Consider the following 15,815-nt stretch of genomic DNA (forward strand, 5'->3'; position numbering starts at 1 on the left):
CGAGGGGGTGTCTTGGTTATCTAGTGCTGCTGTAACAGAAATACTACAAGCGGATGGTTTTAACAAGAGAAATTTATTCTCTCACAGTCTAGTAGGTTACAAGTCCAAATTCAAGGTGTCAGCTTCAGGGGAAGGCTTTCTCTCTCTGCCAGATCTGGAGGAAGGTCCTTGTCATTAATCTTACCCTGGTCAAGGAGCTTCTCAGATGGAGGGGCCCCAGGTCTAAAGGACGTGCTCCGCTCTTGGTGCTGCTTTCTTGGTGGTATGAGGTCCCCAAATCTGCTTGCTTCCCTTTCCTTTTATCTCTTAAGAGATAAAAGGTGGTGCAGGCCACACCCCAGGGAAACTCCCTTTACATTGGATCAGGGAGGTGTTACAGCCCCACCCTAATCCTTTCAACATAAAATTACAATCACAAAATGGAGGACAACCACAGAACACTGGGAATCATAGACTAACCAAGTTAATACACACATTTTTGGGGAGACATAATTCAGTCCATGGCAGGGGGTGACTGGTACAGGTGTAGGCTGGCAGAGACTTTGTTTTTTATAAGAGGGCTCAAGACTTGCTACAGGATTTTTCAGGAGATCTGACCAGAATGGTCTTCCCTCCATCTCAGCATCCGCAGACTTCCTCCTTTTTTGCAGCTGGACTCTGCTCCACTCGCGCACTCTGGCTTGGCTGTGGGACACTCGGCTGGCAGCGGCCTGCCGGTGGTGGACAGGACAGTAACATCCCTATCCCTTTTGGCCTTGTGATATCTTGAGCTATCCTGAGCAGGGCTGGGTTTACTCAAGGTCAGGACAGGAGCCTGTTGATTGAAATCTGTGCTCTCCCATTGTTCTGTAAAGAGGATTCTTCCTGGCCTATGGGGCCTGAGAAAAGGATTGGGGGTAGGCTTTGAAACCCCCACCCCCTCCTTCTGTGGAGGCTGAAGGAAGCACTGACCTGCTTGTCCAGACCCAGGGGGCTCCCAAAGGGGATGGTGGGAGAGGAAGGATGTGAATCACTCAGGTCCTGGTGGCTGCCCTGTTGCCTCCTGTCCCAGCAGCCACCTGGGCTACCTAACTGTATTGAGCTTTGGTCCAGGAACCAAAAACCCAGGGATGGGGATGGCCTTTGTTCGTAGCCCCCCAGCCAGCACCAGGGATGGGGGTCTGGAGGATCTTTTCAGGCTCTGAGGGAAGTGTAACCTCTAGGCCTCCTTCCCCAAGGCAGAGAGAGAGTCTTGGAGACGGGGCTGGCTGGGGACAGGAGCTTGCATTCCCATGAGTGGGTGTGTGGGCTTGGCCAGGAGAAGAATACCCCCTAACCCCTGGACGCTCCTGAAAAGGGGCTGTGGTCCACATTGGGGGAGCCCTCTTTCTCTAGGAAGAGTCTGACCTCGCTGGGCAAGGAGTGGGGGGTAGGGCGCCTGGGATCCGCCCCTCAGGTCCCTCCCCGCCTGGGTCGCCAGCCCGCACTCCCGCACATCTGGCGGTCCAGCGCACTTTAGGGCAGCCTGCGTTGGAGCATGAACGGTTCGCAAGCGGGCGCTGCGGCCCGGGGCGCCTGGTTGAGCGCCTGCTGCAACCAGTCGGGGGCGCTGCCGGAGCCCCCCGAGGCCCCGCGCGCGGTGCAGGCGGCGGTGCTGGGTGTGCTGTCGCTGCTCGTGCTCTGTGGGGTCTTGTTTCTGGGTGGCGGTCTCCTCCTCCGCGCCCAGGGCCTGGCAGCGCTGCTGGACCGCGAGCGGCGCGCGTCTGGCGAGGCCGAGCCCGGCAGCGGCAGCAGCGGAGGCGACGACGACTTGTAGGCATCCGACTGTGCTCCAGGGTAGTGGCCTCGGACTCCGCGCAGGATGGCGAGGGGGCGGTCCTCGGGTCCCCTGGCGCCACCAGGAGTGCTCCGACCGTCGCTATGGAGCGGAGGCTCCCAGACCCTCCTTTGAAGCTTGCGTGCCCACAGGTGAGACAATCAGCAGTGCAGCCGGGGTGACAGGACGTAGCCTGGAGGGAGGCGGGAGTGGGGGTGGGTAGAGGGGTAACAGCTATTGAGGGGTGCTCCTCAGGGGGAAGCTTGGAAAACCACCTTTGGAGAATCAGCTTTTCAGCGACTCTAGCTCCCCGGCCCTAAATCCACAGGAGGTGAAGCCTGCAGCTACCCCAGGTGTGCAGGGATCAGAGGGAAAGGGCTGCCCCCTCCATCAGTCTCCTGCTCGGCTCTCCGCAGCAGCAGTTGCCCTTCACCTTTTGTCCCGTCTCTGTGCTAGGAATGGACATAGTTGTGGGTCTGTGCTCAGGGCCCAGCCGGAGAGGAGGCACGGCTGATCAAAGAGAAGGGAGGCTCGGTCTGTGGAGGGGCCGCAATGCTCTGGAACCCTTCTTCCCTTGGCCCCGCCCCCCCCGCCCCCCCTCCCCCGGTCGTCCCTAGCACACCGGTGCAAAGGCCCAACTCAGCAGTGACCCAGCCCCGCCTACTGCACTGGGAGACCAGGAGAGACTTGGCACAAAAACTTGGACAAGCCGGTCTTTGGCTTCAGCTCCCTCCTGTCCTGTCCTTCCTGAAGCCTTTTCCCTGGAAGGAAGTTTGAGTAATTGAGTCCTCACTGTTACTGTCCTCTGAGGCAGGGATTGGGATGTTTGAGGGCAGAGCTAAGGGCCAGGATGATCCTGGGGAATGAGAGGTGTGCTGAGGTCCCCTCCTATAGCCCCTGCTCAGGTTGGGGGGACAAATGTAGCCTGGAGCAAGGAGCTTGGTGTGGAGGTGGAGCGTGTGTGTAGCTTGGTGTGGAGGTGGAGCGTGTGTGTGTGTGTGTGTGTGTAGGCGGGTGGGGGTGGCCATGGATGGCAAGGTTCCCAGCAGCTGGGGGGCCTCAGGGGCACGTTGCTCCAGGAAGCTGGGGCTGAGAGGTTGCAGCTGTGGGGGCTCCGTCTGGGTCTCCTGGCCCTGTCTCCAAGGACAGGAGCCATCTGGAGGGAAGGGCGGGTGGCCCAAAGGACAGGGTATCTCCAGGCCAAGGCCACCTCTGGTGGAGCCGCTAGGGTAGGGTCTGTTCAGTTTTGAATCTAGTTGCTCCTGTGGGTTTTCTGTGGGTGGTGGTGTTTGTTGGGGGTAACTCTGACATGTCTTACCCCTGCCCCTAGAGCTTCTCCCCTGCTTGCCAAGGAGAGAGGCAGGATACCTGTCCCCCTCTGAGAAGAGTCAGGGTTGGTGCCTGTGAGGAGGGGCTGGTGAGGGGCAAGGGGAGGGTGTGGGCAGGATGCAGCTAAGCAGCTGTGAAGCTGACGACGTGTGATCCCTGCACAGAGCAGCCCAGGATTTGGCACTAATCCTGGGCAGCCGTACCATGCCAGCCTTGCTGAGCTGCGGACTTCTCACCTCAGAGGCACCACTCCTACCCCCGCGGACAGAGGTCTATCTCGGCCAGTGAGGTATGTGTGTGTTACTTGCTCCTGGCATGAGGGCGGCCAGGCTGGCCCAGGAGACATTACTTTGCTGTATCCTGGGAGAGGGAGTAGGCACGACCTCCCTTTCTTGAATCCAGGTTCTTCCATCCCTCTTGCCGCATACATTCTGCTGCTTTCCAGCCCTTGCTCCCAGCTGGACCCTGTGCCCTTCTCTCCTTCCGCAGCTGGCCAGAGGAGTCTCCAGACCCACTGCGAACCCTTTTATTTTACAAACGGGAAAACTGAGGCTCAGAGAGAAGTCACATGCTCAAGTGAAAGGCAGAGCAGGAACAGGACCCTGGGACTTCTGACGCCAAACTCAGGACATATTCCCCTACTTGGGTTGCCTCTTTTGCTCTCCACCACCTGCTCCCCGACTCTTTGAGATGCTGATGAAAAATATGGCCTCACCCTTCCCAGAAGAATGAACCTATCTCTCCCCCACACATACACATACACACACACACTTGCCATACAGTTTCAGGGACTTGAACCCAAAACCCCTGTGTTACTGCCCCCTTCCACAGCGGCCTTATGTGATGCCTTCTTGATGCTGGCACATCTCCCAGCCAGCTGGACTCATCTTTCTTGGCCTGATCCTGAGGGGCGGGGATGCACTCAGAGGGTCAGCTGGAATATACATTTATGAAAAAAATCCAAGCATCAGAGCAGGGGGCCAGAGCTAAAGGGTGATGGCTTTTGGTTTGGCCTCTGGGTTCAAGTCCAGAAGGTGTTGGGTACAGAGAGATTTGGTGGTGGGAAGGGCATGGCCTGAGGTGAGGTGGGCAGGAAAAGACTTTCTGCATCCAACTTCATGCCATTGCTGTCCCCTCAGCTCACCCAGAGCCAGGTGTGGGGTGAGCTGGGGACCTCAGTGTTCCTGGGGGAAGGTACTGAGATGCTTGCTTTGAACTCCGACCCTGATCAAGGCTGTCAGGCTGAGTGGGGAGGAAAAGAATTTGGAAAATTGGGAAATGGGTGCTGCTGCTGTCACCCCATCTACCAGGCTCCAGCTTCGGAGTGAGGTGGGGGAATGGGTGCAGTTCGGAGCGCCATGGAGGGAAGCCAGCATCTGGACTCCCAGCAAGCCTTGAACCCCCACCCCACCCCCATTAGCCTAGGGTGTCCATGGGGGAAGGGCTAGGATGACAGATGGGCTGGGATCTTGCCTTTGCCCTTCCTCCACTCCCTGAGTTTCGCACTAAGCTGGAAAAGGCTGCCAGAGGTTTATCGAATCTGTTCCTCGCCTTCCATGTAGTCTAGCACCTTTCCCAGCAAAGATGGTGGGAAGGGGGGAACCTGTTTCTTACAGATTCCTGACCTTGCGTGGTCTGCCTCCCAAAGAGTGCTCCCTCCAGCCTGCTTCTCTGGGGAGCTCTTGCCACCTTTGGTGCGGATGACAGACTGGGAGAGACTTGCATTGTGATGAGACCTCAACCTGGGATCTTTGCACCCAACTGCTGCCTCTGAACTCTTCCACTCAGCTCTCTGAAGTACTCGTGGGTGTGGGTCTGGGAGGGCAGCTCTCCAGGGATGGAAAAGCCCCTTTGGCGACTGCTGCATATCCTGGGCACCGAAGTGACCACACACCTGGATGTTCTGTGTAGCAGACTCCGGCCATGCCCTCTGCCCACTGGGCCTCTGAGGACATGAGTACAGCCCCTGTCCTGTTGGCCCTGCTGCAGGGCAGTGGTGGCCTGACAGGCCAGTGTCCCATCCTTACTGAGGGCTGTGGGTCAGTGTCACCCATTTGCAGGTCTTGGGTACCCCAGCAACACCCCATCACTTCCTGTGGCTTGTTATTAAATATGCTGGTGATGCAAGTTTGGAGTATATAGTCTATGTTTCTAGTCCCTGATTCTTGGAATTCATTTTTTTCTTCTCTGTCTCCAGTTTTAACTGTTTCTAGCAGATGTTGAAATAACAGACCCATTGACATGGCTCCTGTCCCTGGTCTTTCCTCAGTGGTGGCCATGCCTCCCTCAGGGGGCAGACCCAAATCTTTCTGAGCAGCGAGGAGCTGGAGGTGGTGGTGGATAGAGCCTCTCACGCCAGCACTCGGCTGCCCTCGTGTGGCCAGTATGAGTAAGAACAACTCTTCATTCAACTGGTGACTGTTGGGGTCTGATCAGAGTCCAGCCTGAGCAGGGTGCTTTGAGGTGAGAGTGGACTTTGTGAGTTGTGCACTGAATTCTAGATTGTAAGAGACTGAGTCCCAGTCTCTTCATCTGTAAAATGGAGGCAATGATCTGTTTGTGAGAATCATATAGATAATGTACTTGCACATAGATTAGGGCTTTCTACACTGTAATTAGGAGCCCTGGTGGCACAATGCTTAAGTGTTCAGCTGCTAACTGAAAGGTCAGCAGTTCAAACGCACCAGTGGCTCCGCGGGAGAAGAGACCTGGCAATCTGCTCCTGTAAAGATTACAGCCTGGGAAACCCTATGGGGGACTTCTGCTCTGTCCTATAGGGTCTCTATGAGTCAGAATCAATGCGATGGCACACAACAACGACACTGTAGTTATCATGTGATGATGTCGTCATTATTTGCCCTGAACCCGACCATCCTCAAGGAAGTGAAGAGGTGTAGAACCACCCACCCTGTGTGTGGGAACACTTGGTTTATTCATCTTTTGCAAGAGTATTTGGTGACCGCTCTGTGCCAGGCATGCTCTGGGAACTGGGATGAGGAGGTGAACGAGACAGAGCCCCCGGCCTTGAGGAGCTCATGGTCTAGTAAAGAGTGGTGCCCACCAAAGTGAAGCTCAGATAGACGGTGAGAAGCGCACACCACCAGCAGGGCCAAGAGCAGAGAGAGGGTGATGAACCCTGCTGGGGAGCTGGCAGAACTCGTAATGAATGGGCCTTCGCCTGGTGAAGAAGGGGAGGGAGAGCATCCTGGGCAGAGGCACAGAGAGGCATAGAGCAGGGGGTGTGTTAGCAACAGGGGGTGCTTTAGCAGCAGGGGATGCGTTAGCAGGGCAGTTAGAACCGGAAGTGTGAAGGGAGTTGATACTGGAGGGGTGGGCAGAGGCCAGCCTGGAGAGGAGCTGAGATTTATCCTGGGAGCGTCAAGGTGTCTAGAAATTTTCAAGCTGGGATGTGACATGGTAAGATCTGGATCTTAGGAAATTGGGGGTAGACTGGGGGCGGGGGCAGGCTGGAAGTAAAGAGATAACAAGAAGGCCAGCAATAATGATGGTGGCCTGGACTAGGGCGGAGGAGGAGGGACAGATCCATACAATATTTTCAGTACAGGCTTTGGTCGCTAGTTGGATGCGAGGGATGACAGAGAGGGAGGTGGGGAGGACAAGGCCCTGGTTACTGGCCTGAGTAGCTGGGGAGCGTGGGGAAGACTGCTTGTCAGACCATACAGCCCACTATGGCCCGGCCCGACGAAGAAGGAGCCCTGCATACAGGAGAGTGGTAACAGGTTGCCCCTGAGCCAGCGAACTGGGGGATCCATTGTCAGGAGACAATAGATCTTTTTTATAGCATACTGCTTTGTGCCCTATGGATGCTTTCTCAAACACATATCACCTATGCAAAATAAAACAATAAAAACTAAAACACAGGAAGGAACCTCACCCCTCTCCATGGCTCTAGGATTCCCTTCAAGCCCCAGCCGACTTCTGTGAGGCCAGAGTCCTGCATCCTGCCCTGAGGGGTGAGACTTCAGCACCTCCCCCACACCCCAACTCCCTGCCTGGCCCGGAATGCTGCAAGAGCTCTCCTGGTCTTCACTCTTCCTCACAGCGCTCTGCTCTTTTTCTGACTCCCCCTCTTCCTCCTTTTCCTTCCTCTAGACCCCCTGGTGCTTCCCCCAGGATCAGGAGTCTCGTCCCTCTGGGCCCCCTCGGAGGGTACCCTTTTCCCTGCCCTCTCTCAGAGAGCAGGGAGCTGGGGTCAGATTCCTTCACATCCTCAGTTCTCCCCTATTTCTCTCATGTGAGGCACATGCTGTCTGGGTGCACCCCACGCCCCACATTGTGTTCATCCATACCAGCTTCTGGTCCCTTCCTATACCAGTTAACCATGCTGACTCCATGTGTGTCGGAGGGCTGGGCTCCATAGGGTTTCGGTGGCCCCCTCGCCCCTACTTCCAGTGTAGATACTGTTATGGATTGAACTGTGTCCCTCAGAAAGTTATGTTGAAGTCCTAACCCCTGTACCTGTAGATATGACCTTGTATGGAAATAGGGGTTTTCTTTTGTTATATAATGAGGAAATCCCAGGGTAGGGTGGGTGCTAAACCTAATCCCTTCTGAGTGGTGCCTTACAAAAACAGCAGACTAGACACAGACATGCACAAGGTGAAGATGCTGTGGGAGGATGGAGACAGAAGTATCTAGAAGCCCATGAATGCCAAGGATTGCCAGCAGCTGCTAGAAGGGGAAAGAGACAAAGAGGCACCTTCCCCTAGAGCCAATGTCCTGAATTCAGACTTTTGGACAATAACTGTTGAGACAATAAATTTCTGGTCACTAAAGACTCTCATTTGTGGTATTTTTGATACAGTAGCACTAGGTAACAAACAGAGATCCCATGGCCCATCACCTCAATTACTCTCTTGCCTGTATCCTAATGTAACTCCTTCCATAGAACCCTCCCGGTAAAACCTCAGCCCAAGGTGACCAAAACTCTCTGTTCTTTGAGCATGTACCTGGACTACTGAGTGCCCCCAAAGATATCACACCCCTGGGCAGACTGATGGCCCCAAGAATGGTGACCAGCCCCCGCTGGACCCTACCACAGCCTGGCCACTGCTCCACCCAGCTCTCTATCTTAATGCTGCATTAGTTCAAACCGTTCCCACTCTGAGCCCCTGACCTTCCCACCTCCCCTACACTCTGCTCCGTGCCCGCACCTCGTACTTCACCTAGAAGAGGGAAGCCAGCAGGTGAGGATGCATTCCACTTCTGGTCCCAGACCACTGGCCACCTTCTCTGGAACCAGGGTCTTCCTTCACCTGTCCATGGGAGAGGACCCCCTTCTCTCTACTGAGGGCATACCCTCCACCTCTCCTCCTCCACTGCTCAGGGCCCCAGCCTGCTGATTCTCCTCCTTTACCCCGGTGTCTTTAATTGCTCCTTCTCTGCTGGCTCCAGCATGGAAACACACTCAGGTTTCTTCCACCTTAAAATAACCCTTTTTTGCCTCCTCTGGTTACTATCCTCTGGCTCACTCCACCTTTACAGCCAAACTTCTCAAGAGAGTTACCCGGGCCTGCGCCCTTACTTCGTCATCTCCTGCTCACTACCCCCTCCTCTCTAGCCTGGCTGATCGCCAAGTCACCAACCCCTGAGTTGTTTCCTCCAAAGGACATTTTCAGTTCTTATCTCCTTTGCTGTCCTGACCATCCTGACCACTTAGGCTGTAGCTGACCGTCCTCTCAGCCCTTCACGGCTCCTGTTGCGGAGAGGAGTGGCTGAGATGGTGGGCACCACAGCACCCCTATCTGGGTTCAGCTCCTGAGCCTGCTACTTACTGTGTGCCTTAAGTTCTCTCCCTCATTGGTCACATAGGATAGTGATAGTACGCACTTTGTGAAACTCAAATGAGAGGATGTGGACCTCAGAGCTTGGGAGCCTGGGCTCTGGAGTGCTTGCCGAATTTGAATCAAGCCTCCCCCAGCTCCTAGCTCTGTGCCTCTTCCCTTTCCTGTCACCCTTCTCCCCGCAGAGTCCTTTGCCAGCCCTCCTTTTTCTGCTCCTGACCCTTGAAAGTGGTGTTCCTCAGCGCTCTGCCCTGGGCGTTTGTCTTATCCTACTCTGTCCCCTGGGTGGCCTCACCTTTTCCTGGAGATTGAATTGCTATCTCTAAGCTCACGGCTCTGAAATCTGCAGCCCCAGCCTACCCTGGCTCCTGAATGACACATTCATTCGTTTGTTCATTCATTCGTTCAGTAATTCATCCATTCCACAAATACTTATTGAGCAGCTATCCATCTCGACTGGTTTACTGGACTATGGATAACTACTGGTCTAGGCAGCCCTGGAGTAAAATACATCATAAGCAAGACAGAGGGGTCCCCACCCTCAGAAGCTACATTCTGGGGGGAAGGGACATTTGATCAACATGTAACCCAGGTGCCATCAAGTCAATTCTGACTCATAGCGACTCCATGTGGATCAGAATAGTACTGTACTCTGTAGGGATTTTATGGCTGTGATCTTTTAGAAGCAGATCACTGGGCCTTTCTTCCAAGGTACCTCTGGGTGGATTCGAGCCACCAACCTTTCAGTTAGTAGTCCAGTGCTTAAGTGGCTGCACCACCCAGGGACGCTCGTGTAAAGAAATGAAAACAAACAAAGAAACAAACAAACAACAAGAAAACCCCAACCCCCTTGCTGTCAAGTTGATTCAGACTCATGGGGACCCATGTGGTACGGAATAGAACTGTGCTCCATGGGCTTTTGTTGGCTGTAATCTTAAAATAAGGTCATTTTGGGTAGTGATTGTGCGATGCAGAAAATCAAACAGGACAATGGGTAGAGAGTGACTTGGGGGTGACCCGAGGTGAAGGTGGCCAGGGAGAGCCTCTCTGAAGGGGGATATCTGAGTTGAAACCTGACCTGTGAAAAGAACACAGACAGGCGAAGGCCTGGGTCAGAGTGTTCCTGCCAGAGGGACACGGTGCCAAGGTCTGCGGTAGGAAGGAGCTAGGCATGTCTGAGGGACCAGGAGGAGGCTAATGTGGCAGCAGCTTAATGAATGAGAGGATGAAGGCTGGGCCAGAACATGGAGGCTCACAGGGAGGACCAGCTTTTATTCCAAGTGCATCATCTTCCCTCCAGAAGTGTCTCCCTTGCTGTGTTCTTGGCTCTCAGTGAGTGGTACCACCTTCTCCCTAGCAGTTATCCTTGACCCCCTGCCCCTCCCCCTCCACAGCCAGTACATCACCAGATATGGTCCATTACACCTCCCCAGCCACCATCCTCATGGAGGCACAGTCACCTCTTACTGGCCCCACATGTCCATTGATGCTTCTTGGCCCATCCCTTCTCCACACGATCATCAGAGTGCTCTTTTAAGAAGGAATATCTTGTCCAGCCACTTCCCTGTTTAACACCCCCTCTCCCCAGTATGACTTCCCACTGTTCGCTGGATAGAGTCTGGAAATCTTCCCGTGATCTCCAAGCTGTTACCCTCATGGGGCCCTGCTCTTCTCCTGTGTCATCTCTTGCCACTCTCCCTCATGTCTTCTACCATTTCAAGTCCTCTCCCCTCTGGGCCTTCGGAAGTGTTCTTCCCATCCCTTCTGCCCATTGCCTGGCTGACCTCAACCCTCACTTCTGAGAGCTCCCTCCCTCAGGGAAGTTCCTGACACTGCTCCAGATTAGTGGGGTCCCACAGCACCCTGGACTGCCCCATCGAGGCTCCGTTCACATGTTTAATTTTGCACTGAGTGTCTATTCCCTGACGTCTGTAAGTTTTGTGAGAACAGGGATAGTGACTGTGTTTGCTTACTGGCATCTCTTCTAGTGTCCTTCGTAACGCCTGGCGCATAGTGCGTGCTCAATAAATATGTGCTGAATGAGCAAAGGGTTGTGTTCTATAGAGAGGTCTGGGAGGGGCGGGTGGATGAGTCTCTCTGGCCTGCCGCTGCCCCTTGATGTTGGTTGACCCTCCCTCACTCATCAGCCCTCACCCAACAAGATGAGACCTGACCTGTGGATGTCTGCATAGCCTCTGTCCTTGTCTTAGGCTGGGTTTTCTAGAGAAACAAAGCTGGTAAAGTATATATATATATATATAGAGAGAGAGAGAGAGAGAGAGATTTATGTCAAGGAAACAGCTCACACAATTGTAGAGGCTGGACATCCCAAGTCTGTGGATCAGGGTAGAGGCTTCTCCTGATTCATGTAGCTGCAGGGACTGGTGAACCCAGGATCAGCAGGTCAGAGGGCAGGGCTCCCTCTCATAGGCTGTGAAGATCGATGAATCCCAAGACCGGCACATAAGCTGATAGTGAAAGTCCCAAGAACTGGCGGTCACACGAACAGGAGGCAGCCGCAGGATCCAGAGCAAGCAAAAAGCCAGAATGTCTGCTTATATTCAGATGCAGGCCACACCCCCAAGGAAACTTCTCTTCAACTGATTGACTACTCACAGCAGATTCCATCATGGGAGTGATCACATATAAACACTGAGAATTATGGCCCAGACAAGTTGATACACAATTGTAACCACCACAGTCCTCAGCCATTTGGCCTTGACTCCTCCTCGCCCCCCACTCTGATTCCCATCCTGTTTCTGTTCTCCTCCTTCCTGCTCACCTGCCCGCAGACCTGTGGGCAGGTGATGCGTCTCCCCTGGCACAGGAGTTGGTTTCCTTCTTTCACTGCCATTTGTTCTCACTTCTTGGATTACAACTGCTTCTAGCTTCTGTAGGAGATATCTGCACCCAGGATAGTCAGGCCCTGGCTCCAGCCCCAGTGCCAGCCCAGAGGGGACAATTCCAGGTAGCACCAAAGTTGAAGGTGGGTTGCTCAGGTGGAGTGGAAGGTGACTTCGATAAAAGGCAGTGTGTTGACAATGTACCCAGGACTGGGGACATTGAAGCAGATTTGCAGCCAGGTGCCAAGTCTTCAATGGATGTAGAGACATCTTAGGCTTCATTCATTCGCTTATTCACTCGGTAATATTTAAAAGCACTTGCTATGCGCCAGGTACTGCTCTAGGCACTGAGGATACAGCAGGGAACAGAACAGAGATCCCTGCCCTTGTGCAACCTGCATTCCTGCAAGGGGAGATGGCAAACTATGTAAATAACTTAAGAATAGTATCTGTCAGGTGCTCATAAATGCTGTGGAGAAAAGCAAAACAGGGAGGTGCATGGAGAGCGTGGGGGAAAGGTGAAACTTTCAGTGAGATCACCAGGGGAGGTATCACTGAGAAGGTGACATCTGAGCAAAGACCTGAGAGACAGTAGCAGAGATACTTGAGGGAGGAGCATTCCAGGCAGCGGAACCGCAAGTGCTAAGACTCTGCGAGAGGAGCAGTCCTGGTGTGTTTAAGGAAGAGCAGAGGCCCAAGGAGCTGGTGTGCAGTGAGCAAGGATGTAATGATGAGAGTTTGGGGACTGGGAGGCTCAGAGGACGTGCCTGGCATGGCAGTGGTGGCTAAGAGGAGGTGGAAGCTCCCGAGGCCCCAGTTCCAGCTGGGGAGGATGAATGGCCTTGAGAGACAGGCTGCAGCAGAAGCATGACCTCCACAGCCAGCCAGAAAACGTACTTCTCTGTTACGTTTCATAGGTCCCTGGGTGATGCAAAGTGTTTGCACTCGACTACTAAAGTTTGGTGGTTCAAACCCACCCAGCAGTGCCACGGAAGAAAGATCTGGCAATCTACTTCCTTATCGATGGGAATGGTGTTTTTTTTTTTTTTTTTGTATTTTTTTGTTTTTCCAGAAGTCATGAAGAGTGTGCTCTACCAAACCCAGAAAGTAAACCAGAAATGACGGGGGTTGGATATGGGAGCCGTGAAGGTCTGCACAGCAGAGCCCTCAATCCTCTGGGAAGAGGACAGCCTGGGCAGCCTGTCTGGTGAGCCATCTGTTGGCTGGTGATTTTCTTACCTGGGAATTCACAGATGGCCAGCAAGCAGAGCGGCTTCTTCCTGAATACTGCCCCTGTTCCTGGCTGCCATCCCCTCCTGGCCCACTACACACTGAACTTCACTGGAGGCCCAGGATGTATTTTAGTGAAGGATTGAGCTATGCAGGGTGACATGGCCTAACTCCCTCACTCCTTTGTGCCATGCAAGGCTCCCTAACACTTCGGCCTCATTGTCCCCTCTATGTTCCTCTCACAGCCACCTTGCTGCATGCAAACCTGCTGCCCTGGCTTCAGGTGGCTGTCCATGGAGGCAGCCTCAGCCTGGGCACCTGCTGTTTCCACAGTGGGAGACAAGGATGATTTCAACTTCAGCTCCACCTTTCTCTGTTGGAATCTCTCCTCCTGAGCAACCTGAGGGCCAGCCCCTGTACTACCATGAGAGGTGCTTTTCACGTCAGGTTGGCAGTCTATGTGAACCCTCCTCATTTCATGACTTTGAACTCATTTCTTGCAAAATAACAACCCAGATAAAGGTGGATTTGCCTCGTTCTTGGACTGGTTTTCATTATAAGAGCCACCATATTAGCTGGAAACTTCTCTGCCTGAGCCATCTGCTCGAATGTCAGCTCCGTTAGAACACGGAGTTTTGCTGTTTTGTTCACTGCACATAGAGGTCCATTAGGAAATTATTTTTGAACGCATGGTATCATCCCCAAAATTTCTTCTTTGATCACAGTGTGGGAAGGAGGGGGAAACTACCAACGTGTCCTAGTCTCTTAGCTCCCTCGAGCAAAAAATGTGTTAACTCCCAGGAATGTGCTAGAATCTAACAGAGACACATTGCAGTTGATCATACGGTATGCTGCTGGTGTGAGCATTCCAAAAAACCAAACCCATGGCCACTGAGTCGATTCCGACTCATAGCAACCCCGGAGGACAGAGTAGAACTGTCCCATAGGGTTTCCAAGGTTGTAAATCCTTACAGAAGCAGACTGCCACAACTTTCTCCCACAGACCTGCTAGTGGTTTCGAACTGCTGACTTTTCAGTTAGCAGCTGAGAGCTTTAACCACTGCGCTGAGAAATGGCAGCAAAGTTTAAGGGGGACAGTTGGGAGATGTACAGACATTGTCATGTTCATCTGTAGGATTTAGTAGCAATGAAGTTTTGTGAGGAAATAAAAATAAATTCTGGATTGCTTTCAGTACTGTCAAGTCTTAGGTATCTCTCTTCATGGATTTGCAAAAAAAGACAAGCAAATTTTTTTCTGTGTGTAACTGGGTGAAGAGAGACACAGTTATGTAATTGGTTGTAATGTGAACTGTTCCCTGTGGTGCCTGTGAGAGTGTCTAGAGGTTCTGGAAGCAGGATCAACCATTTCTTCAAATGCGTGGGTAGCTGATAAATAGAGCAATTTGCTGCCACGGGTTCCCAATTTTGAATGTATCCTGTTTTAAATGTCTTTATCCATTACCAAATGTTATAGTAATTGTAGGGGAATTGAATTAAAAATAGAAACAATATTTCATCTTATGTCATTTGAGAGAAATGATGAATATTTCAAAACCATTCGGTAGAGAGCGGGAATTAGGCCCCACCTCCATTCCCCTAGGGGCTAAGGCAGTGTTACAGCGTAATATGTTTGGGAATTGTTATGTTAAGCAAAGTTAAGCAGGCTTCTTTACTGTAGTTCTTTTAAGAGGCATTAGATAGATAGCTAAGGAGCACTGGTAGTGCAGTGGTTAAGAACTCGGCTGCTAACTCAAATGTCAGAGGTTTGAGCCCACTAGCCATTCCTTGGGAGAAAGATGTGGCAGTCGGATATAAATCTCTCTCTGATTTATAATGAAAGATTTATAACAAGGAAATGGCTCATGTGGTTCTAGAGTCTGGAAAGTTCCAAGTCTGTGGGTCAGGCTGGAGGCTTCTCCTGACTCACATAGCTGCAGGGGCTGGTGAGCCCAAGTTGGGCAGGTCAGACACCAAGCCTCTGGCTCACAGTCTGCAGAGGCCAACAAATCCCAGGATTGACAGGTAAGTTGGCACCTCCTAGCCGACAGACGGTCGAATCCCAAGATTGGCAGGTAAGCTGCTAGCTCAAGTGCCAAGAACTGGAGGTCAAATAAACAGGAGCTAGCTTCAGGACCCGGAGTAAGCAAAAGCCTGTGAGCCTTGCCAGAAAGTCCACCTATATTGGATGCAGGCCATGCCTCCAAGGAGACTCCCTTTCAACCTACTGGCTACTCACAGCAGATCTCATCACATTATGTCAGGTCTCACCATGGAGGTGATTACATCATTATATGACTGCCAAACCATTGAGAATCATGGCCCAGCCAAATTGACACACAATTTTAATGACCACAGATAGCTAGCTAGCTAGATAATTGATAGCTGTCTTTGAGTCTACTCTGACTAATGGCAACCTTATATACAATCGAACAAAATGTTGCCCAGTCTTCCATTATCCTCATAATCGCCCTGACATGTTTGAGTCCATTTTTGTGGTTATTGTGCCAATTCATCTGACCAAGGGTCTCTCTTGCCTTCGCTGGCCCTCTCCTTCACCAAACATGATGTCTTCTAGCTATTGATCCCGCCTCATAATGTGTCCAAAGCCTGTGAGTTGGACAAAGTTCTGTTGTGATCCATAAGGTTTTCCTTGGCTAATTTTTAGATGTAGGTCACAAGGCCTTTCTCTCTAATCTGTCTTAGTGTGGAAACCTGTCCGCCATGGGTGTCCCTGCTGGTATTTGAAATACTGGTAGCATAGCTTCCAGCATCACAGCAATATGTAAGCCATTGCAGTATGACAAACTAACAGAT

At 52.5% G+C, this 15,815-nt stretch overlaps 1 protein-coding gene across 4 annotated transcripts; it reads left to right on the forward strand.

Moving 5' to 3' along the window:
* The first annotated feature begins 1,516 nt into the window (after nucleotides 1–1,516).
* On the forward strand, nucleotides 1,517–5,243 carry SMIM41 (small integral membrane protein 41). Of its 4 annotated transcripts, none has more exons than XM_049881545.1 (3): nucleotides 1,517–1,947; nucleotides 3,289–3,413; nucleotides 3,614–5,243. In XM_049881545.1, the coding sequence occupies exon 1, from the start codon at nucleotides 1,517–1,519 to the stop codon at nucleotides 1,793–1,795; it is 279 nt and encodes a 92-aa protein (XP_049737502.1). In that variant the 3' UTR covers nucleotides 1,796–1,947; nucleotides 3,289–3,413; nucleotides 3,614–5,243. The 4 variants fall into 4 exon arrangements, with proteins under 4 accessions (XP_049737502.1, XP_049737506.1, XP_049737503.1 ...); XM_049881549.1 differs by having other exon boundaries at nucleotides 4,741–5,243; XM_049881546.1 differs by having other exon boundaries at nucleotides 3,294–3,413.
* Nucleotides 5,244–15,815: the final 10,572 nt, after the last annotated feature.

The sequence above is a fragment of the Elephas maximus genome, chromosome 4 (genome assembly GCF_024166365.1).
Source record: "Elephas maximus indicus isolate mEleMax1 chromosome 4, mEleMax1 primary haplotype, whole genome shotgun sequence".
NCBI lineage: Eukaryota > Metazoa > Chordata > Mammalia > Proboscidea > Elephantidae > Elephas > Elephas maximus.

What these genes read in the sequence shown, in the direction of transcription:
- SMIM41 (XM_049881545.1), top strand. Translation starts at nt 1,517, where the DNA reads ATGAACGGTTCGCAAGCGGGCGCTGCGGCCCGGGGCGCCTGGTTGAGC.